Source organism: Cyanistes caeruleus, chromosome 6, assembly GCF_971803275.1.
Source record: "Cyanistes caeruleus chromosome 6, bCyaCae1.hap1.1, whole genome shotgun sequence".
Taxonomy (NCBI): Eukaryota; Metazoa; Chordata; class Aves; order Passeriformes; family Paridae; genus Cyanistes; species Cyanistes caeruleus.
The window spans coordinates 66,552,547-66,578,525 of NC_141706.1; the positions used below are offsets into that span (position 1 = coordinate 66,552,547).

The window sequence follows — 25,979 nt, forward strand, 5'->3', positions numbered from 1 at the left end:
GGAGAAGTGGGGCATTAATCCCAGAGGGGATGAGTAAGTGGGCAGGCTGGTCAAAGGAGCATCATCATTTAGACTTGAATTTCTGCTCTTCCCGTGTATTAGCAATGGTTTCTGCTCTGTTTCGATAAAAATCAGAAATTTTCCATCAGCTCCTGAGAGTAAGAAAAAATAATGACTTAAAAATAAATGATGTCACCCTTGTAAAAAAGCAGCACATTGAGATTTACAGATTTATTTTTTTTCAGTACATCTCAATCTGAGGCATCATTTGAGCTTTAACTTCTCCTCTTCCAGTCAGACATCCCCAGATCCTGGCATCTTGCCAGCCTGGCTCCTGCTTGATGGAGCAATTTTGCCACCTTATTTTCAGAAGTGATTTCCAGGAGATGTTTTTGGGAAGCATTATCCCCTGCCAATGCCCATGCTGGCAGCTGGAATTCCTCAGGCAAGAACAACCTCCTCTGACACCTGGGGGTTTTATCCTTACCCTGTGCTACCAATTAAGTGCTGGATTTAATAATCAAAGTGTGTTCTCTGTAATTGTAATTAAAGTCTGACACAGGGAAAAGAAAAAATCATTAAATATTTCGATCATTTGCACGGTTAATGTTGTCATTAGTGTTTGTCAGGATCCAGGCTGCCTGTGCCAGAGCAAGGAGCAGCCTTGGACACCTCCACAGGTTCTTGGGAGCAGTTCTGAACCAGGGGTTGTTTCACACCCACTCCGTGTGGGTGGTGATGAACAACTTTGCTGGTGTTGCTCACCAGCCAGACAAGCCCTGGGTGTTGTTTGGGAAAAGAGAGAGGGAAGCAGAGAGATCCCTGAGTCGTGGAATGGTTTGGGTTGGAGAGGACCTCAAAGCTCATCCAGTGCCACCCCTGCCATGGCAGGGACACCTTCCACCATCCCAAACTGCTCCAGGCCCTGTCCAACCTGGCCTGGGACACTGCAGGGATCCAGGGACAGCCACAGCTGCTCTGGGCACCCTGTGCCAGGGCCTGCCCACCCTCACAGCCAGGAATTCCCAATTCCCAGTATCCCATCCATCCCTGCCCTCTGGCACTGGGAGCCATTCCCTGTGTCCTGTCCCTCCATCCCTTGTCCCCAGTCCCTCTCCAGCTCTCCTGGAGCCCCTTCAGGCCCTGCAAGGAGCGCTGAGCTCTCCCTGGAGCCTTCTCCTTTCCAGAGGAACATTCCCAGCTCTCCCAGCCTGGCTCCAGAGGGGTTCCAGCCCTTGGAGCAGCTCCGTGGCTCCTCTGGAATGGCTCTGGCAGCTCCACGTCCTTCTTGTGCTGAGCCTCCTCGTCTGTCTCCTGCACAACAGGAAAAATTCAGAGTGTTTTGCCATTGGGAAGCTTTCCTTTAACTTCCATAATCCATCTAACCCCATGAAACCTCTCCACTCCCCCAGGAAGCTGCAGTTCCCTGCCAGCAGTGAGGCAGCAGAGCTGGCATTGCCTTCAGCCTGCAGCAGCTCAGAGTGATGGAACCTGTCCTGGGTAAAGGGAAACTGAGTCTGGAGAACTGGGCACCACAATGTTCCAAATGCTCAAAAACTGGAAGGTTTGGCTGCAGGCACAAAGCATTTCCTGGATCCTTCGTGTTTGTGACACTGAGACAAACGGGTGAAGATGCCACCTGCATTTAATGAAGTCGATCATCCACAAAAGCCTGGCACTTTTCCTTGCCAGGAGGAGACCTCAGGAACAATTGGGAAGGGTTCCCAATTTCCTGAGCTCCCGAAATGGTGCTTGGAGCAAATGATGTCAGCAGCAAGAAGCTCTGGAAGTTGCTCTGGGAGGCAGTTCCTGCCGGAGCTCTGGGAGCCCTGGAACCTTTCCAGGCACGGTGCCAGCACTCCTGACCATGGTCTTGGCACCAGAGAGGAGAGTGACCTCAGCACCTGTCCTGCTGCCAGGAGCTGTCCCAGGACAGGGAAATCAGGATGTGCTGGAAGCTCTGGGTGACCTGAGGAAGCAGGATGACTGCAGGGATGTGGATTTCAAGGTCGTGCACGCGGGGACCCGCAAACGAGGATTTCTCCTGTCAGCCAAGAGCTCATCCTGAAAATGATGGAGAAGGAGGAGGAGTGGAGTGTGTTGGTTGGTGACAGGATGAATTATGAGCTGCCAATGTCTTGGAGTCATAAAAAGGCAACTCCAAGCTCTGGCTGCATCTGCTGAGATGTTCCCAGGGGGAACAGGGAGAATGTTCCAGCACAATGTGTTCCACAGGAGCAGCAGAGGTCCTGTGCAGGGACAAGGAACCACAGGAGGTACCTCCAGGCACGAGAGGAAACACATTCCCAGAGCCTGGAGGAGGTTTCCCACAGGGAAGATCTGCTTGCATCAGACACCTGAGGCCTCTCCAGCAGCGTGGGAGCACCTCTGGAAAGGTTCTGGTGCTCCCAACCCTCTCCTCTGAGGAGCTCTGAGCCCTTGTCCACTCTCTGATTTATCTCCTCAAGGTGTTCTGGGTGTGAGATGAATAAAGAGGCTGCAGAGTTGTTGTCTTGGTTCATTTCTCTCTTTTATTTATGAACTCTAGCCCAGCTCAGGTATTTATTACCATTCACCAAGAGGATCCAACAGCACTTAGGGAGTCTGAATGACTTCAATTTATCTCAGCCCTGCGGTGGCTTTCACACTCTCCAGATCAGAGGCTGGTTACAACAGGAGATGCAGCAACAGCAGGAGATGGAGCTGCTTCCAGGAAAATCCAGGGAAATTTTCATTTCAGGGTGGTCAAGCTTTAGAAGGGGCTGCCCAGGGTGGTTTGGTGTCCCCATCCCTGGAGGTGTCCAAGGAATGATTGGATGTGGCACACAAGGTGGGGATCAAGGTTGGACTTGATGATCCCAAAGATCTTTTCCAACCTCGATGATTCCACGATTCTGTGTGGAGGTGAGGCTCCTGGCAAGAGCCACAGCAGAAAAGCAGGAGCCAGCTGAGAACAAGACAATTTCTCCACCTTTTAACTGCTCACAGCCACGTCAGACAGATGAATGCTGAAGCTGGGTCAAGCAATTATTGCAGGTGCAGAGCTGTGCAGCTCAGGGGGCAGTGACAAGTGTGACAGTCGTAAATAAAACACAGCCAGAGCAGGAGCAGCTGCTGAGGGCTCAAGCTGCAGTGCCAAGAAGAAAACAGCTCAATGTTTATGACCAAGGGTTGTTTCCAAAGGCACTGGCTGTGTTCCTCTTCCTGCCCATTTCCACCTTCAGCGGGATCACCCCAGCAGAAACGGCAATCCCACACCTGCCAGGGTGAAAAATGGCCACGGGAAACAAGAGGCAAACAAGGAATGATGGCTTTACTTCGGCAAAAGGGCAGCTCGAGGAGGGAGAGCGTGGAAAAAAAATGACCAGCTCTGAGCAGAGACACCAACAGGGAGCAAATGAGGAATGTTCAGCAGAGTCCAGGGGAAGCACGGTCAATAGGGAGCCAGCAGGAGCCTGGGGAAGCAGAAAGGGAAGAACAAAGCGCACTGGAGTGGAAAAGAGAAGCACTCAGAAAATCCTTTTCTCCTTATCATTTGTCCTTCCTCGTCAGGCTGAGAAATGATGGTGCCTTCCTCGGGCATCTGAGCTCCTGGGCTTCCCCCCTGCCCGAATATCAGTGTGGGAGCTGGGAATTGCACCTGCTCCCTGAACCCCAGGACCTGCATGGACCCACTGGAGAGGGGAAGGAGCCCCTCAGTGTGTCCTGGCCACCCACAGCCCTGGGTACCCCCAGTATTTTTGCCATCTCCCCACCATGGAAACAGATGCCCTGGGCAGGGACACCTTCTGCTATCCCAGGCTGCTCCAAGCCCTGTCCAGCCTGGCCTTGGGCACTTCCAGGGATCCAGGGGCAGCCACAGCTGCTCTGGGCACCCTGTGCCAGGGCCTCCCCACCCTCACAAAGAAGAATTTCTCCCTAATATGTGTTCTAATTCTTCCTTCTTTTAGCTTAAATCCATTCCCTGTGTCCTGTCCCTCCATCCCTTGTCCCCAGTCCCTCTCCAGCTCTCCTGGAGCCCCTTCGGGGGCTCTGAGCTCTCCCTGGATCCTTCCCTTCTCCAGGTGAGCACCCCCAGCTCTCCCAGCCTGGCTCCAGCCCTTGGAGCATCTCCAAGACCTCTCAGGACTCGCTCCAGCAGCCCCACATCCTCCTGATGTTTGTGTCCCAGAGCTGGACACAGCCCGAAGCCATCCCGGGTGGCACAGAGCATCTGCACCGACGGGCAGCCCCAGATGTGCGGAGGGAGAGGGAAATAAGAGATAACACAGAGACATTCCATGCAATCCTATTTTTCCATTGGCTGAACAGGACCCGCTGTGCCGCTCTGTTGCCAGGAGAGTTTAAGACCTCAGCCGACCTTCAGAGCGATCAGCGTTGAGAAGCAAAGCCCCGGGAGCCCCTCGGGGCCGCTGTCCCCGCTCTCCAGTGGCGGAGCGTGTCCCCACGGGGGCGTCCCAGGCTCGGGGACCGCATCCCGCTCCCCACGCAGGGCATCACCGCGCCGGCATCCTCCGCTGCCATCCCCGGAGAGCCGGATCGCACACCTGCGGCCGCTCGAACCACTGCAGCTACACCCGCACGAGCGCATCCACCAGCGGGTGCCTCGCACTGCCAAAGTCACCTTGTGCGGGCAGGGGGGAACCGCAGGAGCGCCCCTGGATCCCGCGCGGGGGATGCTGCGGGGCTGTCCGCGGGGCGGGCGAGAAGCGCGGGGCTGGAGTGCCGCTTCCCGAGAGCCGGGGAAGGGCCGGGGAAGGGAAGGGGAAGGGCAGAGCAGCGGGCAGAGCAGCGGGCAGAGCAGCGGGCAGAGCAGCGGGCAGGGCCGGGACAGGCGCGCTCCCCGCACCGACCCCGCAGCGCCGCCGCAGCCCCGAGCGCGGCCCCCGCAGCGGCGCCGCCGGCCGGGCGGGCGGGCCGGGTGACGGACAGGCGGATCAGCCAATCGGAGCGCTGAGCGCAACCCCCGCGCCGGCGGGCGGGCCAATGGCGAGGCGCGGGGCGGGGCGCGGCGGCGCGCGCGGCGGCGGGCGGCGGGTGGGCGGCAGTCGGCGCCGAGGCGCGGTGCGGTGCGGGTCGCTCCTCGGGCTCCTGCCGCGGCCGCCGGAGCCGCGCCGCCGCCTTCCTTCCCTCCCCTATGGAAGAGATGGAAGAGGAGCTGAAATGCCCGGTGTGCGGCTCCTTTTACCGGGAGCCCATCATCCTGCCCTGCTCGCACAACCTGTGCCAGGCGTGCGCCCGCAACATCCTGGTGCAGACGCCGGACTCGGAGTCTCCTCAGAGCCGCCGCGCCTCGGGCTCGGCCGTCTCCGACTATGACTACCTGGACCTGGACAAGATGAGCCTGTACAGCGAGGCGGACAGCGGCTACGGCTCCTACGGGGGCTTCGCCAGCGCTCCCACCACGCCGTGCCAGAAGTCCCCGAACGGGGTCCGCGTGTTCCCGCCGGCCGCGCCGCCGCCTCCCGCCGCCCTGGCGCCGCCGCCGCCGCCGCGCAACGCGTGCCTGACCTGCCCGCAGTGCCACCGCAGCCTGGTGCTGGACGAGCGCGGGCTGCGGGGCTTCCCCCGGAACCGCCTGCTCGAGGGCGTCATCGACCGCTACCAGCAGGGCAGGGCGGCGGCCCTGCGGTGCCAGCTCTGCGAGAAGGCGCCCAAGGAGGCGGCGGTGATGTGCGAGCAGTGCGATGTGTTTTACTGCGACCCGTGCCGCCTGCGGTGCCACCCGCCGCGGGGACCGCTGGCCAAGCACCGCCTGGTGCCGCCGGCCCAGGGCCGCGTCAGCCGCCGGCTCAGCCCCCGCAAGATCTCCACCTGCACCGACCACGAGCTGGAGAACCACAGCATGTACTGCGTGCAGTGCAAGAGCCCCGTCTGCTACCAGTGCCTGGAGGAGGGCAAGCACTCCAGCCACGAGGTGAAGGCGCTGGGAGCCATGTGGAAGCTGCACAAGGTGAGCCCCGGCTGGGAGCATCCTCGGCATCCTCTCCCGTTCCGTGTCGCAGCCTCGCTGGGGAGGAGCGCTGCCCCTGGGCGCGGGGACCTTGGCATCGTGCAGATGATGCTCCCCTGATGCGGGTCCCCAAATCCAGCCCCCCAAATCCAGCCCTGCCAGCCGGAGATCCCGGCAGAGGAGCCGGCAGGGCCCGGGGATGGATCGGGGATATCTGCGCCGCAGAGCTGGGAAAGCAACAGGGAGCGATGGTTTGGGGAGGAGGAGGAGGAGGAGGAGGAGGGAGGCGTGAAATCCAGCGCGGGGAGCCGTGGGGTGCCACCTCCTGCCGCACTCGGGGGCGCTGGGAGGAGGAGGATGCTGGCAGAGGGCAGCCAGGAGCCGGTCCCCGGGTACCGAGCAGCTGCTGGAGGAGAGATCCCAGCGCTTGAGGCGGGGATGTGGCCAGCATCAGCCTCTGCTCCATCCATCCCTCTGCTCCATCCATCCATCCCTCTGCTCCATCCATCCATCCCTCTGCTCCATCCATCCATCCATCCATCCCTCCCTCTGCTCCATCCATCCATCCATCCCTCTGCTCCATCCATCCATCCCTCTGCTCCATCCATCCCTCTGCCCCATCCATCCCTCTGCTCCATCCATCCCTCTGCCCCATCCATCCATCCCTCTGCTCCATCCATCCCTCTGCTCCATCCATCCATCCCTCTGCTCCATCCATCCATCCCTCTGCTCCATCCATCCATCCATCCATCCATCCATCCATCCCTCTGCCCCATCCATCCCTCTGCCCCATCCATCCCTCTGCTCCATCCATCCCTCTGCTCCATCCATCCCTCTGCTCCATCCATCCCTCTGCTCCATCCATCCCTCTGCTCCATCCATCCCTCTGCTCCATCCATCCCTCTGCTCCATCCATCCATCCCTCTGCTCCATCCATCCATCCCTGTGCCCCATCCATCCATCCCTCTGCTCCATCCATCCCTCTGCTCCATCCATCCATCCCTCTGCTCCATCCATCCATCCCTCTGCCCCATCCATCCCTCTGCTCCATCCATCCATCCCTCTGCCCCATCCATCCATCCCTCTGTTCCATCCATCCCTCTGTTCCATCCATCCCTCTGTTCCATCCATCCCTCTGCCTCCCTCCCTCCTCGCCCCGCTGGCCGGAGGAATTGGGGCAGAAGTGACGCGGGCGGACAGGGCACAGGGGGATGGGCGTCATTCCTTGGATGAACATCCACATAATCGGCCCCCACTCCGAGGAATTGCAGCTGGGGGAGGGTGCTGTGACCTCCCGGTGGAAGGGACTGGGCTGGATTGCTTTCCAGGAATATCTGGGGATGCTCTGGCAGGTTGCGTGGCAGCATGTGGTCCGTGCACATCTCCGGGCTGGAGCTCTGCACCCCGAATTGGGTCAGTGGGTGCAGGCAGGGACAAGCTGTCACTTGTCACGATGGCCCAAAAAGGGGGGTGAGCACGTTACGCTGTGGGGAGAAGGGTTTGGTGGTGCTTGGTGCTGCTGGAAGGGGCTTTTCCTCTCTGGATCCTCTCTGGATGTGCCAGAGCAGTCTGGTGCCCCTGTCCCTATCCCTGGGGTGCAATCACTGATCCCAGAGCAGGAACATCCAGCTGCTGAGGGATGCCTGGGATAACTGGGGACCTGAGGATGGAGCCAGGCTCTCGTGATGTGGAGCAGCAGATGAGAAGCAGCAGGCAGAGTTTGGAACACAGAAATTCCACCTGAACCTGAGGGAGGACTTCACTGCTCAGGCCAGGCTGGAAAGGGTTTGGAGTCTGGTCTGGTGGCTCTGCTCACGGTGGTGGGGTTGGAATGAGCTTTAGCTTTTCCTTCCAAATCCCTTTTCCCAGGGGAGAGCTTCAGCCCCGCGCTGTTTCACTGATGTAGCTGACAGATGTGGAGCTGTAACATTATTTCAAACGATGAATTTCATGGAAATCCGACAGTGAAGTCTCACCTGCCTTGAGAGAGCTTCTGCAGGGGTTCACTGGTATCACCTGCTGTTAGTTTGCTTTTAAGGGAGTCTGTGGAGTTAAATGTGGTGTTAAGGAATAATTGAAGGAGTGATTTCAGGGCCAGAGCTCAGATTCCTCCTTGTTTCATGCAACAAAATCAGGGGAAAAGCTTATTTACCTTGAGTTTTGTTACCAAAAAAAACAAAAATAAGAACCAATACCCACAATTTCCAAGCCTTGATCCTGGTTGGGATTAGGAGGCATTAGGAGCCAAACCACCTGTGGATTGGAGCAGTGATCCTCTTGAAAAAGTATCTGGTGGTGCCATTTTTTGATTTGCTGGAAGGGTGAGTGTCCCTTTTTGCCTGGTCTTTTCTCTGTGGTGAGCAGTGTAATGATACCTACAGCTCACAGGAGGGAATCATGGAATGGTTTGGGTTGGAAGGGGCCTTAAATCCCATCCAGTGCCACCCCTGCCATGGCAGGGACACCTCCCACTGTCCCAGGCTGCTCCAAGCCCCGTCCAGCCTGGTCTTGGGCACTGCCAGGGATCCAGGGGCAGCCAAGCTGCTCTGGGCACCCTGTGCCAGCCCCTCCCCATCCTCCCAGCCAGGAATTCCTTCCCAATATCCCATCTAAACCAACCCTCTTTTAATTTACACCCATCAGCCAGCTCCTGAATTCTCTTGCATCATTCCAACACCTCGTGCTGTGAATATTCTTTGGGATGCTCCTCCCTTCTGACCCAGGGATTGTCCCCACAGCCTGTGCTGACCCTGGATGAGCTGTTCCTCACTAGGTGATTGCCAGGCCCAGGGCAATCCCTGTTAAGTGCAGCCTGCTCCCCTCGGATCCAAATCCCAAGGGTTTTCCACTCCCCTCTTGGGGAAACTGCCCCAATTCTCCTTTTCCTCCCTGAGGTTCTGTGGGATGATGGTTGAAAATAATCTGTGCTGAGGCACAATCAATTGTCCTTCGTGGAGCTGGGGTTTCTGAGCTGGACACAAATCCTCTCTCTCCCTGTTTTCCTTTCAGCTGTCGGGAGCAGGGGGGTAAATATTCCGAGAAACCTGGAGGGCAATGGGTTTTTAATCTGAATTGTCCCAGTTTTTGCACAGATATTGCAGCTGCCTGGGGTTTTATATCCTGAGAAGCTGGAGTGCTGCTTGGCATGCCAGAAGCAGGAGCAACAAGATGGAGCTGGATCATTTATTCCTCGCGCATCCCCGGCCCTCTTGTTTTCTGCTGGAAATGTGTGGAGAGTGCAGGCTCAGCAGCCTGGTGATGTGTTTTTATGGGTAGATGGATGTGTGGATACATGGATGGGTGCGTGTGTACGAACACAAACCGACTGGGAGGGATCTCCAGGGGCTCTGCTGTCTCCCACAGCCCCGAAATCCCCACCAGTTGATCAAACTCACTCTTAAAATCATTTTACTCTCTCTGGTGCAGGTTAAAAAGTCTCCCAGAAGGTTGTGGGCTCTGGTAGCAGATTTTGGAAGTGTTCTGGGCTGGGAAATGGAGAGAGAGAGAGATACAGAGCAGTTATTCCTGCCTGTCTCTCAAACACTGAGCTGTTACCCATCACTCTTGAGTCCCTGGCACTTCTCAGCCCATGGCTGGACACCTCCCTGGGGCTGGGACGCTCCTGCCAGAGGCTGCAAAGGTGAGCCTGGGTTTGCCAGGCATTAAAAAGAAGCTGAAGAGGTCAGAGGTCCCACGGTGAAAAGCTTCTGCTGGTTTTGGAAGAAGCTTCCCTCCGTTTTGGGTTGGGATCGTGGGGCTTTGCCTCTTCTCTCCACTCTCAACCACATTCCTTTTGTTTTCTGCATCCAAGGAAGGGCAGCAGAGCTGGTGAAGGCTCTGGAGCACAAATCCTGTGAGGAGTGAGGTGCAGTGCCCATCTCTGGAGGGGTTTAAAAGCTGTGTGCATGTGGCACTTGGGGACACCCATCAGTGGTGGCAGCGCTGGGGGAAGGGTTGGACTCAGTGATCTTAAAAAGCTTTTCCAACTTCAATGATCCCAAGATTCTAAAGCAAAGCCCTGAGCTGGGAGCACTCCCTCCTTGAGGAGGTCAGGCAGCGTGTCCAGGTCCTCTTGGAGAGACCAGAAACAGATCTTGACTTTAGTGGAAGGAAAACAGTGCTCTCCATTTTAATTTTACCCGGGGTTTAACTGCCCAGGCTGTCCTCAGATTGCAAATCCCTGCAAGATTGCAGCACAGCTCAGCCCTGGGAATTTCCACCCCATCCCTGTGGGATCAGCAGGGATGGGCAGCAGGCAGAGGTGACACCTCAGGTGTCCCCTGGAGCTCAGCTCCTGCTGCCCCAGCACCCCTGGAATGAGGGATGCAGGTGATTCCAATCCAGAACCAAAAATCCCACACTGGCACTCGATTCCAGCTGGTTTGGACGTGTGGGATGGGAAACACTGCAGGATTCTGTGGCCTGGGAGAACCAGAGCCAAGACAGGGATGAGCAGAGAGGGTTTCTCCTCAGCACACTTGGCCAGGGCTCTGTGTTGGCTGCCAGAGGAACTTTTTGGGGGAGATTGGGACACTGGGAATGTGCTGCTCTCGTGTCCATGGGAATTCCTGCGGCCTGCAGAGCTTGGGGAAGTATCCAGGGAGTTGCTGTGTGACCAAGATCTGTTTGCACCTGCAAAGTGAAATATTTGCTGTATAAAGAGAAGCAGGGAGAGTCCTTAATGTTTCCCAAGCCTTGGTGTGATGGCCTTCCTGCATCCCACCACCCTTTTTCCATCTGCAGCAGCAGGATCCATCCCCTCCTTTTCCAACAGTGCCCAACCACCTTCCCACCTCCTCTATTCCTCTGTGGCCAAATCCAGAGGGTGGCAAACAGGCTGAGAGGCTTTGAAGTCAGAAAAAAACAAAGAAATGTCAGGATCTGGAGCAAAAATTTGATGAGGAGGGGCTGGGGGAGGTGGGAAAGGGGCTTAGCCTGGAGAAAAGGAGGAACAGAGGGAATTTCTGGCTCTGCACAACTCCCTGACAGGAGGGGACAGCCGGGGGGATCGGGCTCTGCTGCCAGGGAACAGGGACAGGACAAGGGGAAATCATCTCAGGTTGCTCCAGGGGAGATTCAGGTTGGATATTTGAGAAAATGTCTTTGTGGAAAGGGTTGTCAGGCAATGGAAAAAGCTTCCCAGGGGAGTGCTGGAGTTTCCCATCCCTGGAGGGATTTAAAAGCTGTGTGGATGTGGCACTTGGGAATGTGGGGATTGAAAAGTCTTTTCCAGCCTAAATGAAGCTGTGGTTGACAGCAGCCTGTGCCTGCCCAGGATCCAGAGGTGCTGCTGCCTTCTCCTGTTCATTTATTTGGATAAAAGTTCATGGAGTAAGGAGCAGCCCCAGACACCCTGTTAATCAAAGGTAATGGGGTAGAGCAGGTTCTCCCACAGGTTCTCGGAGCCCAGGAGGCAGGAGGTGACCCCTGAGTTATTTGCTGGTGGAAATGGGCCCAGGGTTGTCTCAGAGTATAAATCACTGCAGCTTTTATTCCATTCCAGTGGGAAGTTTAGATTAGATATGAGGAAAAATCCTTCCCTGTGAGGGTGGGGATGCTCAGAGCAGCTGTGGCTGCCCCTGGATCCCTGGAAGTGTCCCAGGCCAGGCTGGATGGGGCTTGGAGCAGCCTGGGACAGTGGAAGGTGTCCCTGCCATGGCAGGGGTGGGATGAGGTGACCTTTGAGGTTCCTTCCAACCCAAACCACTCCCTGATTCAAGTCAGGAGCGCCCCAGCTGAGATGGGGGGAAATTCACCCAGGGGCTGATTCTTGTCTCTTTTTCAAGGAGATTTCAGCAGTATCCATACCCAGAGATTCCCCTGTCACCACATCCCTAGCCTGGAAAAACAGGAGAATGAGGAAGCAGAGCAAACACTGTGCCTGGTGTTAGATAAATTACGTGAGAGTGTGGAAAAGTTCTGCTCTTTATTAACCAGGTTTCACAGGATGCTTTCCAAGAGCTGACACTGGTGCAGGTTTCCTTGTTGGGAAAATGTTCTCTGCATTGCTCATTCCTGCTCTTCTAAATAATCCAGCACCCAGAAATTTTGGCTTTTAGAGGGAAAACTTTGCTTGGTGTCAGAGAATCCTGAAATGGGTTGGGTTGGAAGGGACCTTCAGGATTATCCCCTGCCATGGCAGGGACACCTTCTGCTATCCCAGGCTGCTCCAAGCCCCATCCAACCTGGCCTGGGACACTTCCAGGGATCCAGGGGCAGCCACAGCTGCTCTGGGAATTCTATTCCAGGCTCTCCCCATTCTCCCAGCCAGGAATTCCTTCCCAATCTCCCCTCTAAGTCTGTCCTGTTTTCTCCTCTTGCCACAACCTCTTCCCATATGGCCACAAATTCCTTTTTTAGGGTCCTGCTGTGCAATCCAACACAAACCTCTGGGAGATCCTTCCCTTTCCTGAGCTTGGATGGAACTTCCAGCAGCCTTTGATTAACTCGTGTTGCACATTTTCATTTCGTTCAGAGTGCCTTCAAATTGAATTGCTCTTCCCAGCTGTATGAAAGAATAATTAAAGAATAACTTGGCTGAAACATAACAAGTCTCAAAGCTGCTCTTATGTCAGCCTTGGTCCTTGTTTTGTGTGTTCTTAGGACGAGGCATTTTACCTGTTAAATTGGCTTATAAATAATCCAGCTCATTCCCTGCTCATTCAGCTCGTCCTGCTGGGATGAATTGGATAAATTTCTATTTACAGCAAGCACATAGGGCAGAGAGAGCTGGGGTATAAATCTCTGGTGACCCTGGCTCAGATAATGTCCTGGAAGGAGAGGCAGAGGCTGCTGTGGAATTATTGTCAGGAATAAAAGCTCTCAGGGTAAATTTCCCAAATCCCCATGGACCATCCACTTGGAAAGAGAAGGATATTTGGGGTCTGGGAGCACCACTGAGGGGTGGGTGAGGGCCCTGCCAGGTGGATAAATAGGAAATGTACTAAACTCTTGAGCAGGGAGACAGAAATAAGCAGAAATGAAGGCCAGCTCTCACCCATTCCATCCCCTGATTAATGCAGGAGCAGAGCTGAGAACAGCAGCTCAGAGAATTCACCTTTCCCATTGAAAGGGAAATTCTGTTTGCAGTCTGAACCAACTGATTTTTCCTTCAGAACTGGATTTGGGGACAGCCTGACCTGGAGCTGGCTGGAAAAGCTCAGCAGAGCCTCTGATCAGTGCAGAATTCCTGGCTACAAAACACAACACCCAGTTCAGTTCGAAATTTTCTTGGAGGGCACAGGGGTGACTGTGAGGGTGATGCCAACCTCAAACACCGTGGGCACAGCACAGACTGAGGTTTGGGCCACGTTTTTGTATTTAATTAGCCATTAAACTCCCCGTGCCACAGAAACAGAGGGGTGTTAACAGGAACCCTCTCAGTTCTGGGTTTTATCTGGGAGCGATTTCCCATCAGTGTTAATTACCCTTTCCCCTTTGCTAACCTTATAGGAGTTGATGGGTTTAATAAAAATAAAAAAAAAAAAGAAAAAAGGCTGGGAATTGGATGTTAATAAGGCATGCATGGATGTTGCCTGGAGTGCTGGGAGCCACATTTGCCATTCCCAAGAGGAGCGGGTCGGCTCCGCAGCCGCGGGAGCAGATGCAGCAGCACTGGAGCCACTGGGGTGGAAGATCACATCTGTGACTTCCAGTGCCTCCTGGAAAATCCCAGATCTCCTGTGGAGATCCCAGCCTGGCTGCCCACCCCAGGGCTGCTGCTTCCTGCTTGGTGTAAAACCAAAATTCCTGGGAAATGTCATTTAGATGATTTGCACCAGCCCCGAAAACGTGGAGCATCTTTCAACCAGCAATCCCTTTATTTTTATTTTTCCTTTTGGGCTTTGGACCCTTGCACTAAACTCCTTTTTCCCCTTGCTCCTGGCCTCTCTGGATTTGCTTGGTGTTGCTGTTCCCTGTGGCAGGCTTGGTGTGTGTGTGAATTAATGATGGGTTATGGCCTTGCCTTCAGCTGGAGGCTGCACGGTGCATCCACAGCACCATTCCTGACATTCCTGCTTTCCACCTGCAGCTCTTGGGCTTTTCTCTGCTGAAATCCCTCTGTTTCCCCTTGAGTCAAGGTGTATTAATTCACTGGTTCTCTTACTCCAACATTTTTCTTCTCCCTGCTTCCTTTCCCTGGAAATAATTCCAGGGGAATATTGGGCAGGGCTGGGAGCAGCCTGGTCTAGGGGGAAGGAGGTGGAAGAAGATGGGATTCAAGGTCTCTTCCAACCCAAACCATGCTGGGATTCTGTGATTCCCAGGGTCTCTGACCTGGGGGCTTTGCTGTGCCCGTGGGATTCCTGTTGGGAAGGACCTTTCTGTCTGCAGAGGCCAACTCAGAGGTCTGGTTTTGACCCCCCCTTTCCAAATCAGGTTTCTCTGATTCTCTGCCGTGGTCTGTGATGTAAAGCTGGGAGAAGGGGGGCAGTTCTGTCAAGCTTTGAAATGGATTATTCCTAACAAGGCCCATTTATTGATTTTGAGGCACAGGCTCTGCTTTGGGGGCAGAGCCTCTGCTCCTTTCCTGGCAGGGCTGTTCCACAAGACCCAGAGATCCGGGAGGGAATTGTGGCAGCGTTTCCCTGAGGATGCTGCAAAGGGAAGGAAATCCCTGCCAAGGACTTGCTTAGTTCTGGGCAAATAATTACACAACCCCCCTGTCAGTCCTCTCCCAGGAAATAAATGTGTGTTTAGCACCAGCCCAGCAACAATTGTGATGGGAATTCCTGATGGAACTCGTGGAGATGGACTGGGAATTTCCAAAATCAGCGTGGAGGAGCTGTGAGGGCTGGGTGAAATCCCATCAAGGACACAGTGGGAGCATCAGCTTCCCTCCCTCCCTCCCTGGCAAAGCTCTTCCAGCCTTGCTCAGACTCCAATTGAAGTCACAGGGATTTGAGGGCATGACTTGAATGCTTTCTCATGTTGGGGTGTCTGAGCTGATAAACTGGGGAGAATCCAGCTCATTCCCTGCTCATTCAGCTCGTCCTGCTGGGATGAATTGGATAAATTTCTATTTACAGCAAGCACATAGGGCAGAGAGAGCTGGGGTATAAATCTCTGGTGACCCTGGCTCAGATAATGTCCTGGAAGGAGAGGCAGAGGCTGCTGTGGAATTATTGTCAGGAATAAAAGCTCTCAGGGTAAATTTCCCCATGGACCATCCACTTATCCATCATCCCTGACAGATTCCCTGGGAGCACAGCACTCATTCTTTTCCAGAAGTGCAAACCAAGCTTCATCTCCCATGGAAAACACATGGAAACCTCAGCCCTGCTGTCTGGGGGAGCAGTCAGATTATCCCACCCTTCATTCCTTGGTGCTGCTTTGATCCAAATCCCCTTTTTTTTTGTGCCATTCCTGCTGCCCATACAGCTCTGGCTGAGGCTGTGCTCCCCCAGGAGCTGGTGGCTCGTGTCACGCTGTCACACGGAGCCCGTCCTGCACCAACACCTCTTCCACGCTGACATTTTGTTCCCAGGAAATGAGGACCCCCGAGGGCACTTGCTGAGGTCTGTGCTGGCAGAGCAGCCCACACCTCGGTGAATCAGAGCTTGGGCGCAATTTCTCACCTCTGAGATGATTTCTCACCTCCCCCGGAGCACAGCAGTGAAAATGTGTGAATATAGCAATTTTTTTTTTTAATTTTTTTTATTTTATTTTATTTTAAATGTTGCCCTCTGGCAGTGGATTCTGCACCTTCCCCCTGCCCTGCTGGTGGCAGACTGAGGGACAGGAGCTCATTTGCTGGGCTGGGCCGTGCTGTGCTCCTGGAGCTGTGGCCACTCGGCCCATCTGTGGCTTGTGCTGTCCCTGGATTCCCTGCCAGGCTGTCAGGTGGGGAAGGACAGGCCACAGGCAGTTCCAGGGAGGATCTTTTGTCCATTCCTGCCTGGCAGGTGCTTTGCCCACGTCTGTGCCAAGTTGCCAGCTGGGTGCTGCCTGTTGCTGGCTCCTGCTGCCGTGCTGTGCTGTTGGATCGTGCCAGATGTGCCTGGCTGGCCTGGGATGGGATTCCTGGATGGGCTGGGAGCGGTGGGAAGGTGCCAGAGGAGCAAAGGAGGCTCAGGGGGCCCTTGTGGCTCTGCACAAGTCCCTGACAGGAGGGGACAGCCGGGGGGATCGGGCTCTGCTGCCAGGGAACAGGGACAGGAGGAGAGGGAACGGGCTCAGGCTGGGCCAGGGGAGGCTCAGGGGGGACAGCAGCAGGAATTTGCCCATGGAAAGGGCGCTCAGGCCTTGGAAGTGCCCAGGGAGGTTTGCAGTGCCCATCCCTGGAGGTGTCCCAGGAATTGCTGGAGGTGGCACTCGGAGCTCTGGGGACAGGGTGGGGACAGGACACAGCTCGATCTGGACGGGCTGGGAGAGCTTTTCTAACCTCAAGAATTCTGGGATTCTCTGGGATGTCTCACTGTGGGAAGCCTGAAGGAATTTGCTGCAAGGTGGGAGAAGGAAAGGGGAAAGGAAGCAGGATCATACCCAGCCTTCTCCATCCCCACCTCGCAGGGCTCCAGCACTTGGAGAGGCGTCAGGGACAAAGATATTTTGTTCAGTTTGTCCCAAACTGGGTTGAACAGGGCTTGGAGCAGCCTGGTCTGGTGGAAGGTGGCCTCAAACATGAGCTCTGAGCTGGGGGAACGCTTCCTGCAGTTGTGGGATATGGGGGAAAGTGGGATGCTTTTATGGGGCTGTTGGGATTCCTGGGATCTCTGCAGCTGAAGTGACAGGAGGATGGTGCTGCACAAGGTCATTTGTGGCAATTAGCACAGATTGTCTTCCAGGGACCTTGTGCACTCAGCATTTGGCACCTCGGTTCATCTTGTGCTGCATCCACAGGAAAGCCAAGGGATAATTTATGTCACGACTGCAGCAGGCTGTGTGTGGTGGGCTAAAATCCCTCCCTGCCATATGCCACGGCTTTGGCTTCAGCAAAGCTGGGAATTGTTAAATACTCAGGAATCATGTCAGCTCCTAAAGCTTTGGGAGGGACACACTTGGTAACAGGGTCAGTTGTGGTGGTTTTCAACTAAAATTCAACCTAGATTTAAGGAAGAAATTATTTATTGTGAGGGTGGTGATGCACTGGAGCAGAGAAGATGTGGCTGTTCCATCCCTGGAAGCGTCCCAGGCCAGGTTGGGTGGGACTTGGAGTGACCTGGGATTGTGGAATGGGATGAGCTTCAAGGCCTCTTCCAACCCAAACCATTCTGGGATTTATTCAGAGTTAAAGTCATGGCTCAGCTCCCTCCCAGTGAATGTGTTACAAACAGGAAAATAAGTGTAATTCAAAGCAAAACCCACCAGTGGGGTTTGTGTTTATGCAGCCCTTCCTGAAAAGGTCACATCCCAGGCTCCTGAACCCAGGAAAAATCAATTTTCCTTGTCCTTGCCCCAAAATACAGCTGATTTAAATTAAATAGAATGAAGTTTATGGGGCCAACACCTGGTGAGAGCATGTGCTGCATGTGGAGTTCAGGGGGGCTGTACTGATTTAGCCTGACTCAAACTATAAACCACAACCTGTTCCTAAATATGCTTCACAGGCATCCAAAGCAGAGTTTTGTGCCTAATCTCCACCTCTGAGAAAAGCTTTTAACCTGGGTAAAACATTTATATATAAAAAAATAAATATTTTATTGCAGCCATTTGATTTAAATCAGTTTTGGGGTCTCCAAGTTGATTTGCAGTTACAATTTGAAGGAGCCAGGAGATCACTTGAGTACAAATAATGTCACAAATGTGTGTCCAGTTTGGGATTTAAGGCCTGATTCTGCCTCCTTGGTTTCTCCTGGATGTCAGGAACATCTCTGGTGACTTGAAGTGATTGATTCCTTCAAGCATGGTGGGGTTTGAACATTCCTGTGCACTCGGTAGATAATTTATATAACACTTTATGTAACAACTCGCTGCCTTCACCGCTTTGCATGTGCATAAACCTCTTTCCTGAGGGAGAATGTTCTAAAAGCAGGTGGTCTTGGTGGCTGCACAGCTCTGCAGCAAAAAATAGGTGTTTATTCTGAGGCAGGGTTGATGCTGAGAGGATTATTTTTGATGCCTGTGTTCCCAGTGGCAGATATTATGGTCTGTTAATTAAATATGTGTGACTGTAGATGGGATATGGAGGTAATTGAAGGGTTCTGCTCTGGAGCCAGCCTGGGAGAGCTGGGAATGCTCACCTGGAGAGGAGAAGGATCCAGGGAGAGCTCAGAGCCCCTTGCAGGGCCTGAAGGGGCTCCAGGAGAGCTGGAGAGGGACTGGGGACAAGGGATGGAGGGACAGGACCCAGGGAATGGCTCCCAGTGCCAGAGGGCAGGGATGGATGGGAGATTGGGAAGGAATTCCTGGCTCTGAGGGTGTTGAGGCCCTGGCACAGGGTGCCCAGAGCAGCTGTGGCTGCCCCTGGATCCCTGGGAGTGTCCAAGGCCTCTTCAGGGCACACAGGTCCCTCCTTGGTGGCTTTCCAGCCTGGAAGTGCCGGTGACATCTGGGAATCCTGGTGCTGCCCCGTGTGCTGGGAATGTTTTTGTAGCTTTGCTGGGAGCCCCTTCCCTGGGCTTGAGAGAAAGATGGGAAGGACAGGCCTGGGCAAGCTTTGCTTAATGAGCTGCTTTTGCTTCCTGTGTTCAAAACTGGTTGTAAGTTTAAATGGAAAGATATTTAAATAAAGCCTTCAAGGGAAAGGAGCAGGCCCTGGCACCAAGGTAACGACACTCATCTCGGAAAAACTGAGGGGAAAAAAAGGAAACAGCCACTGGAAAAAGCCCAAAGTTCACATTTTAGGGTTGTATTAAAAGCCCTGGTTCTCTGTGACATTTGTGTGCAGGCCCTTTGTCCTGGATTCCCTCATGAGGAGCCACCAGAGCTCCTGGCACTGCCAGCACTCCGAGGCTGGAGGTGACAGACAGGACAAAGGGACAAATCCAGGCTTGTCCTCTGCCTCTGGATCCTCAATCCAATGGCTTCTGGCAGGGACTGAGCTCAGGCTGAGCACCTGGGAGCTAATTAATAATCGGGGCTAATGAGCTCAAGCTGACTGGGCTGGGTCTGCTCTGTGGGGTGGACATCCCACAGATGGGACAAGAAACGGCCTCAAGTTGCACCAGGAGAGATTTGGGTGGATATTAGGAGGAATTTTGTCCCAAAAAGGGCTGTCCAGTCACAGCATAGCTGGATGGGGAGTCCCCATCCTGGAGGGATTTAAAGGAGCGTGGATGTGGCACTTGGGGACACGTGGCAGTGGTGGCCTTGGCATCCTCAGCACCACGTTGTTTTAGATCTGTATCTGTGCCTCCTTTCCTCCTCAGCCTGGTTTTTCTTTCTGCTTTTTTCCACTTGAAAGCACTTTCCCCTAAAAAAACCCCAAACCTATTACTGCAGTAAATGTGAATTTAAATTAATAAAATTCTCCCCCTGCTCCCATCCCCTGGTATTTCCTGGATTCTTCACTTCCCCATAAATAATCCTGAGGGACTCAGTGGCTTCCCTGGTGACACCAGGATGTGTTGCTGTGCTCCAGTGGTTCAGATTCCCTCCAGCTGTGGGGACAGAGCCCCCTCACTCCTCATTCTCTGTGGAAACACTGACAAGTTCTTCATTGCTTCCTGATTAGCCAGGCATCCCTTCTTATTAAAGATTAATTTTTTTTTGAAGGTACTCATTATCTCAGCTCTTCTTGATTTATTCTTCTTTTTTTTTATGAATGGATCTACAACTTTCTCATAATTCAGTGGTTTCCCTGCCTCTCATCCTCCTTTCCCTACACCATTCCCAGTCTCCTCCTGCCTTCAATGCTTTTATCACTCGGTGCCTCTCTCTGGGGTTTATTTTCCTTGGGAATCCTGGCTCCCAAAAGGCCATTTCCAAACATCTTCTGAGCTTGAGGGAGTGGGATTTCCAGAGACAGCTTGGGTTTGTTATCCTGTAGCCCCCTTCCAGAGGAGGAACAGGGGCCTGAGGAATTCCTCCTGTTCCCAGGTGGGGTGTCTCTTTATTCTCAGTCTGGGAATGAGATGCTTTCCCATCTCTGTAAATCCAGCTCCCTCCACGTTTTGGAGTCTCTGTAATCCAGGCTGGCTTTTTTGGGTATCTGCAGCACCAAATGCTGTCACAATTTGGGATTAATCCCAAACCTTGCCCTTTCCAACCTTGGAGGCTTGCATCCAGCTGTAGGGGCTCAGAGCCCAGTGCCTGGAAGAAGGAGTTAACAGAGAAGAAAAGCTGAATTACTGTGATTTTTCCCTGATTTTTTCCTTTGATTTCCTGTGTTTGAGGTGAGATCTGAGCTGCCTAGGTGTGTTTTCCTGGCAGCATCCGCCGGATCCAGCCCTGGTGAGCGCTGCATTCCTGGGGCTCCAGTCTCCATGGTGATGGGAAGGATTTCTAAAGCGCTGCTTTGAAGGAAATGTGAAATCCTGGTCCTCGGACCTTGCCTTTGGTGTCTTGCAGAGAACTCCCAGGAGCAGGGCAGGACTGTGTGAATCCCAGGGGACCTGGCAGTGTCCCTGCTCTGCTTTGTCCCCACAATGAAGCCACTTCATGTTGTGATGGGTTGGGAGCAGCTCTGCTCAGGCAAAGATGCTCCTGGCAGGCAAAAACTCTTTTTTTTTTTTTCAGTCACACAGCTTTGGTCATAAAATGCTGCAGATTAGGAAAGTCCTCTGAGAGCTCAGACCCAGCTTTCTGCCCAGGAGCAGCAGCAGTAGCTGAAGGAGTTTTCCAGAGTGATTTGGGTTGGAAGAGATCTCAAATCCCATCCAGTTCCACCCCTGCCATGGCAGGGACACCTTCCCCTGTCCCAGGCTGCTCCAAACCCTGTCCAGCCTGGCCTGGGACACTTCCAGGGATCCAGGGGCAGCCACAGCTGCTCTGGGAATTCTATTCCAGGCTCTCCCCATTCTCCCAGCCAGGAATTCCCAATTCCCAATCTCCCATCCATCTCTGCCCTCTGGCACTGGGAGCCATTCCCTGTGTCCTGTCCCTCCATCCCTTGTCCCCAGTCCCTCTCCAGCTCTCCTGGAGCCCCTTCAGGTCCTGCCAGGGGCTCTGAGCTCTCCCTGGATCCTTCTCTTCTCCAGGTGAGCATTCCCAGCTCTCCCAGCCTGGCTCCAGAGCAGAGGGACTCAGCCCTTGGAGCATCTGAGGGACAAATCTACCCAATCCCTTATTTTCCCATTCTCTATTTCCATACTCCACCCTCCCACCAGGAATTCCTTCCCAATTTCCCATCCATCCCTGCCCTCTGGCAGTGGGAAACCATTCCCTGTCTCCTCTCAGCTCCACGTCTTTCAGGCTGCCTGGAATCTTCCAGAAGCTCCTGGCTGAAAGCACAGATCCGAAGTGATGCTCTCCAGGGAGCATTTCCCATCCTGTTGGAGGGGGAAGAAATGAAGGAGAAAGACCAGGTGATCCATGTTTTCCTCCTTCCTGCTGCTGTGTGGATCCAGCAATCTTATTAAAAGCAGAAAGCATAAAATGAGTGATAATTAGCTGACGTCCTGGTGCTGGTGAAGGGAGCATTGCAGTGCCTGTGCTGAGCAGGGCAGAGCTGCTGTTTCCTGGAGATGTGAGGGAGAGCTCGGGGAGGCTGCTGGGAATGCTCAAATCCCTGAAATGTGTTTTTGCTGATGGCTCTGGGCATCCCCATCACGCAGAACATCTCGGGAGGGTTTCGCGCGTCGCTTTCGTGCCCGTCGGGCGCTCACCGTGGAACACGAGCTTTAAAGCACAGGCCAAGAGCAATGCTGAGTGAAAAACCAAAGGGAATGTTTGAGGAGAAGCCACATCCTCCTAAAAAACCCGTCAGACAAGCAGAGGGAGGGCCTTGCTGCACGCTTGGAGGTCAGGTCAGCGCTGATGGATTTTCCTGAGGAGATGATGGTGATGATGGGCAGGGATTTATTTGGTCGAGTCGATAGAAGAGCTCCAAGGAGAGCACAAAAGCACCCCAAAAAGGTGCTGTGAGCTGTCCTGAATGTTTGGAATGTTTGGAACGTTGATGCCAGCCTCAGCTCCTCAGCTGGAGGACGCTGGTGGTGTGGGGCACCCGGGGATGGGGGCGATGGCAAACCGCGGAGGAGAGTGGCTGGAAAATGGAACCTCAGGAGAAAGCAGCAAGCTGGGCATGAGAGGGGGAGAGAAGGTTGGAGAAGGGATTGGGAAGGTCTTCAAGCCTCAAGCAGGCTGGTGGAGGCTTTGTGCTTCCATGGGTGCAGCAAGAAGTTCCGCACTTCAGTCCTAGTGATGGAAATGTGGTTAAATCCACCCTGTTCCCACCTTGGGATTGGGAATTTTGGCGTGTGGGCAATGGCCTGAACGAGTGCTAATGACCCCAAATGCCACCTCCTTCAGCAGGGATTAGCCAGCATCCCATCAGGAATGGGAAATAATGGCCTGAGGCTGCTTTGGATTTGAGCCAAGGATGGAAATGAGCAAATGCAGGCTGTGTTCATAAAATCATGGAATGGTTTGGGTTGGAAATGACCTTAAAAGTCATCTGCTCCAACCCTTTCCATCTGATGCTGTTTCACTTCACACCCCAGGCTGCTTTTCACAGTGGCACATGGCTAAGAGAAGCAGCCAAAAGGAGCACACAAAAAAATCCTCATTTTTTTACATCTCTAGGATTTCAGATGAGTCCAAGGTAAGATTTGAGTGGGAGAGGAGAGACTTTTTGTTTGGCTCCTTCCCTTGGGAAAGGCAGACAAGTTTTTTGGGTACAGCAGCCCATCCTTGGAGGCTGCAGCACCAGGAGATGAGTGCAAAGGCACTTTGTGGAGGATATTTGTGTTTCCTCCTGTCCTGGGGAAGTTCTGTGTGTCTGCAGCCCAAGGGAACGAGATGCCATCTCCCATTTTGCCTTTGCAAACCTCCCTTGAGCTAAATCCCTGAGGAAATTGTGTAAAATCCCAGTTTTGGGCAGCAGCCAGGGAGGCAGAGGGCTGTGGGATGAGGAGCTGCTGCCACATCAGGGACAAGTTCAGGAGGAAGGGGCTTGACTGAGCTGCTCTCTGTGGTGGGACTTGATAGATTCATGGAATCCCAGAATGTTTGGGTGGGAAGGAACCTTAAATCCCATCTCATTCCATCCCCTGTCCAGCCTGGTCTTGGACACTTCCAGGGATCCAGGGACATCCAGAGCTTCTCTGGGCACTCCCCACCCACACAGGGAAGAATTTCTTCCATATATCAAACCTAAATTTCTCCTCTTTCGGCTTAAATCCATTCCCTGTGTCCTGTCCCTCCATCCCTTTTCCCCAGTCCCTCTCCAGCTCTCCTGGAGCCCCTTCAGGCTCTGGAAAGGGCTCTGAGCTCTCCCTGGAGCCTTCTCCAAGTGAACACCCCCAGCTCTCTGAGCCTTCATGCTCACACCCATCCCAGCCATGGGATGTGTTCCTTTCCCTTTTTGCCTCAGTGACTGCTCAGAACTGGAGAATCCAATGCAATTTGCATTTCTAGGCAATTAAATGTCAAAGCAAAGTCAAGATGCTGGCGAGCTGTCAAGGCTGTTTATGGCTGAGCCTGACTCCAGCACCCAGATGGTGATTAAAGGCTGTAGGACGAGACAAAAGGATGGTCAATACCCTCCCTGCAGGAAGAGGAATTGCCCCACAGAGCTCTCAGCCCTGGGTTAGGGACAGAACTGAGGAGGGGGGAAAAAAAAAAAAAATCATTGTTTATGCAGTTAATCAGGTTTAAATTTAACTCCAAACAATGTAATCAGATTTAAAGATTTAATGCAATAATGGGATGGGAGAGCTGAAGTGTGAGGAAGCCCTGGAGCGGAGGCACTGATGGGATTGGAGGCAGATGGGGCAGAATTTTAAGGCAGAAAGCAGCAGATCTGCAGTGTGCACATTCCTGGGTGTTGGGCAGTGCCTGGATAGAGATGGAGGAGAAGATGCAGTGGTGACCCCATCTGTGTATTCCTGTGCTAATTCCACCCCAAAAACCTGGGAATGCCCATGCCCTGACAGCTTCATGGCCTTGTTCTGTCCACAGCACCTTTACTCTGTACAGGACACAGATCTCGACCCACTAGAGCATGACCTAAGTCTTTGCTTCCACGTTTTTTCATCATCCACCACAGAGAAAAACTGAGGAGACAGAGTTTGCCTGCTGGGACTTGCTCACCACTCACAGGAACAGCCTCCAGATTTGTTGAGTAAAAAGATGCAGCAGGGGTTTGTGTCCTTCAAATGCAGCAGGAACCTTTCCCTAGCACTGACCTGATTGGAAAGGGTTTGGGCTGGAAGAGGTTTAGATTAGAAGAAGTTTAGATTGGAAGTGGTCTAAACTGGAATTGGTTTAGGCTGGAAGTAGTATAGATTAGAAGAGGTTTAGGCTGGAAGTGGTTTAGATTAGAAGTTTAGGCTGGAATTGGTTTAGACTAGAATTAGTTTAGGCTGGAAGTGGTTTAGATTGGAAGTGGTTTAGACTTGAAGTGGTTTAGACTGGAATTGGTTTAGATTAGAAGAGGTTTAAACTGGAATTGGTTTAGGCTGGAATTAGTTTAGGCTGGAAGTAGTATAGATTAGAAGAGGTTTAGGCTGGAAGTGGTTTAGGCTGGAATTGGTTTAGGCTGGAATGGTTTAGACTAGAAGTTTAGGCTGGAAGTGGTTTAGATTAGAAGAGGTTTAGGCTGGAAGTGGTTTAGGCTGGAAGAGGTTTAGACTGGGAAGGTTTAGACTAGAATTAGTTTAGGCTGGAAGAGGTTTAGACTGGAATTGGTTTAGATTGGAAGTGGTTTAGATTAGAAGAGGTTTAGACTGGAAGTGGTTTAGACTGGAAGTGGTTTAGGCTAGAAGTAGTTTAGATTAGAAGTGGTTTAGACTGGAAGTGGTTTAGGATGGAAGAGGTTTAGACTGGAATTGGTTTAGACTGGAAAGGTTTAGACTAGAAGTTTAGGCTGGAAGAGGTTTAGATTAGAAGAGGTTTAGACTGGAAGTGGTTTAGATTAGAAGTGAAGGCTGGAATTGGTTTAGGCTGGAAGTGGTTTAGATTAGAAGAGGTTTAGACTGGAAGAGGTTTAGACTGGAAGTGGTTTAGGATGGAAGTGGTTTAGACTGGAAGTGGTTTAGGATGGAAGTGGTTTAGGCTGGAAGGGGTTTAGGATGGAAGAGGTTTAGGATGGAAGAGGTTTAGGATGGAATTGGTTTAGACTGGAAGGGGTTTAAAGCTCCTTGACCTTTCCTGGCAGTCATTCCCCAGTGCTCGTGTGTTGTGTATAAACATTTCACAGCAATCCCTGAGGAGCTCAGTTTCCTCTGATGAGCTCAAAGCCTCTGCAGTCACTGCTCAGGCCTGAGGCAGAAGGCAGCTCAAGGGGAGCAGGGGATTTTAGGGAGCTGACAGCAGCTTGCTGAGGAAGAGAGAGGGGTTTGGTGCCTCCAGGATGTAATTAAGGATGGCCACGATGCCATCAGCGTTTCACATCCTGCTTTTCGTGTTGAGGGAATCCTTGGGGAGAGCTGAGATGTTTGACCATGGCTCAGTGTTCCCTGAGCATCGTGTCAAGGTCTGTGTTGGTGTTTGTTGTGGAGAGAGGCTGCTCTGCCTCTAATCTTTTTTATTTTTATTTTGGTCTCTAAATTCTAAAACTGGTGGGAATTCAGAGAAAGAAACACAGAATGGTTTGGGTTGTGAGGGATCTTCAAGCCCATCTCATTCCAACCCTCTGCTCATGGCAGGGACACCTTCCACTGTCCCAGACTGCTCCAAGCCCTGTCCAACCTGGCCTTGGACACTGCAGGGATCCAGGGGCAGCCACAGCTGCTCTGGGCACCTGTGCCAGGGCCTGACCACTCTGAGAGCCAGGAATTCCTTCCCAATATCCCAATCTAAACTTACTCTCTGTGTGAATCCATTCCCCTCTGTCCTATCCCTCCATGCCCTTATAAAAAAATCCCCTCTCCATATTTCTTGGAGCTCCCTTCAGGAGGTGACAACTATTTATCCTCCTTTCTGACCAAGAAAGGTCTTAACCAGCCAGTCTTGACCCCAAAAATGTTCTCATCTGAAGCAG

General features: G+C 53.2%; 1 protein-coding gene across 10 annotated transcripts in view; it reads left to right on the plus strand.

Moving 5' to 3' along the window:
• Positions 1-5,019: 5,019 nt before the first annotated feature.
• Positions 5,020-25,979, plus strand: part of TRIM9 (tripartite motif containing 9) — a 56,144-nt gene continuing 35,184 nt past the window's right edge. For 8 of the 10 annotated variants that reach the window (XR_015287815.1, XM_086892322.1, XM_086892324.1 and 5 more), the window contains exon 1: positions 5,053-5,953. Coding sequence is in view for 9 of the 10 variants with exons in the window: in XM_086892322.1 (XP_086748448.1) it covers positions 5,138-5,953 (816 nt within the window). In the remaining variant the exon portion in view is untranslated. Of the gene's footprint in view, positions 5,954-25,979 lie in introns of all 10 variants that reach the window. The other 2 variants (XM_086892330.1, XM_086892329.1) reach the window with 2 other exon arrangements.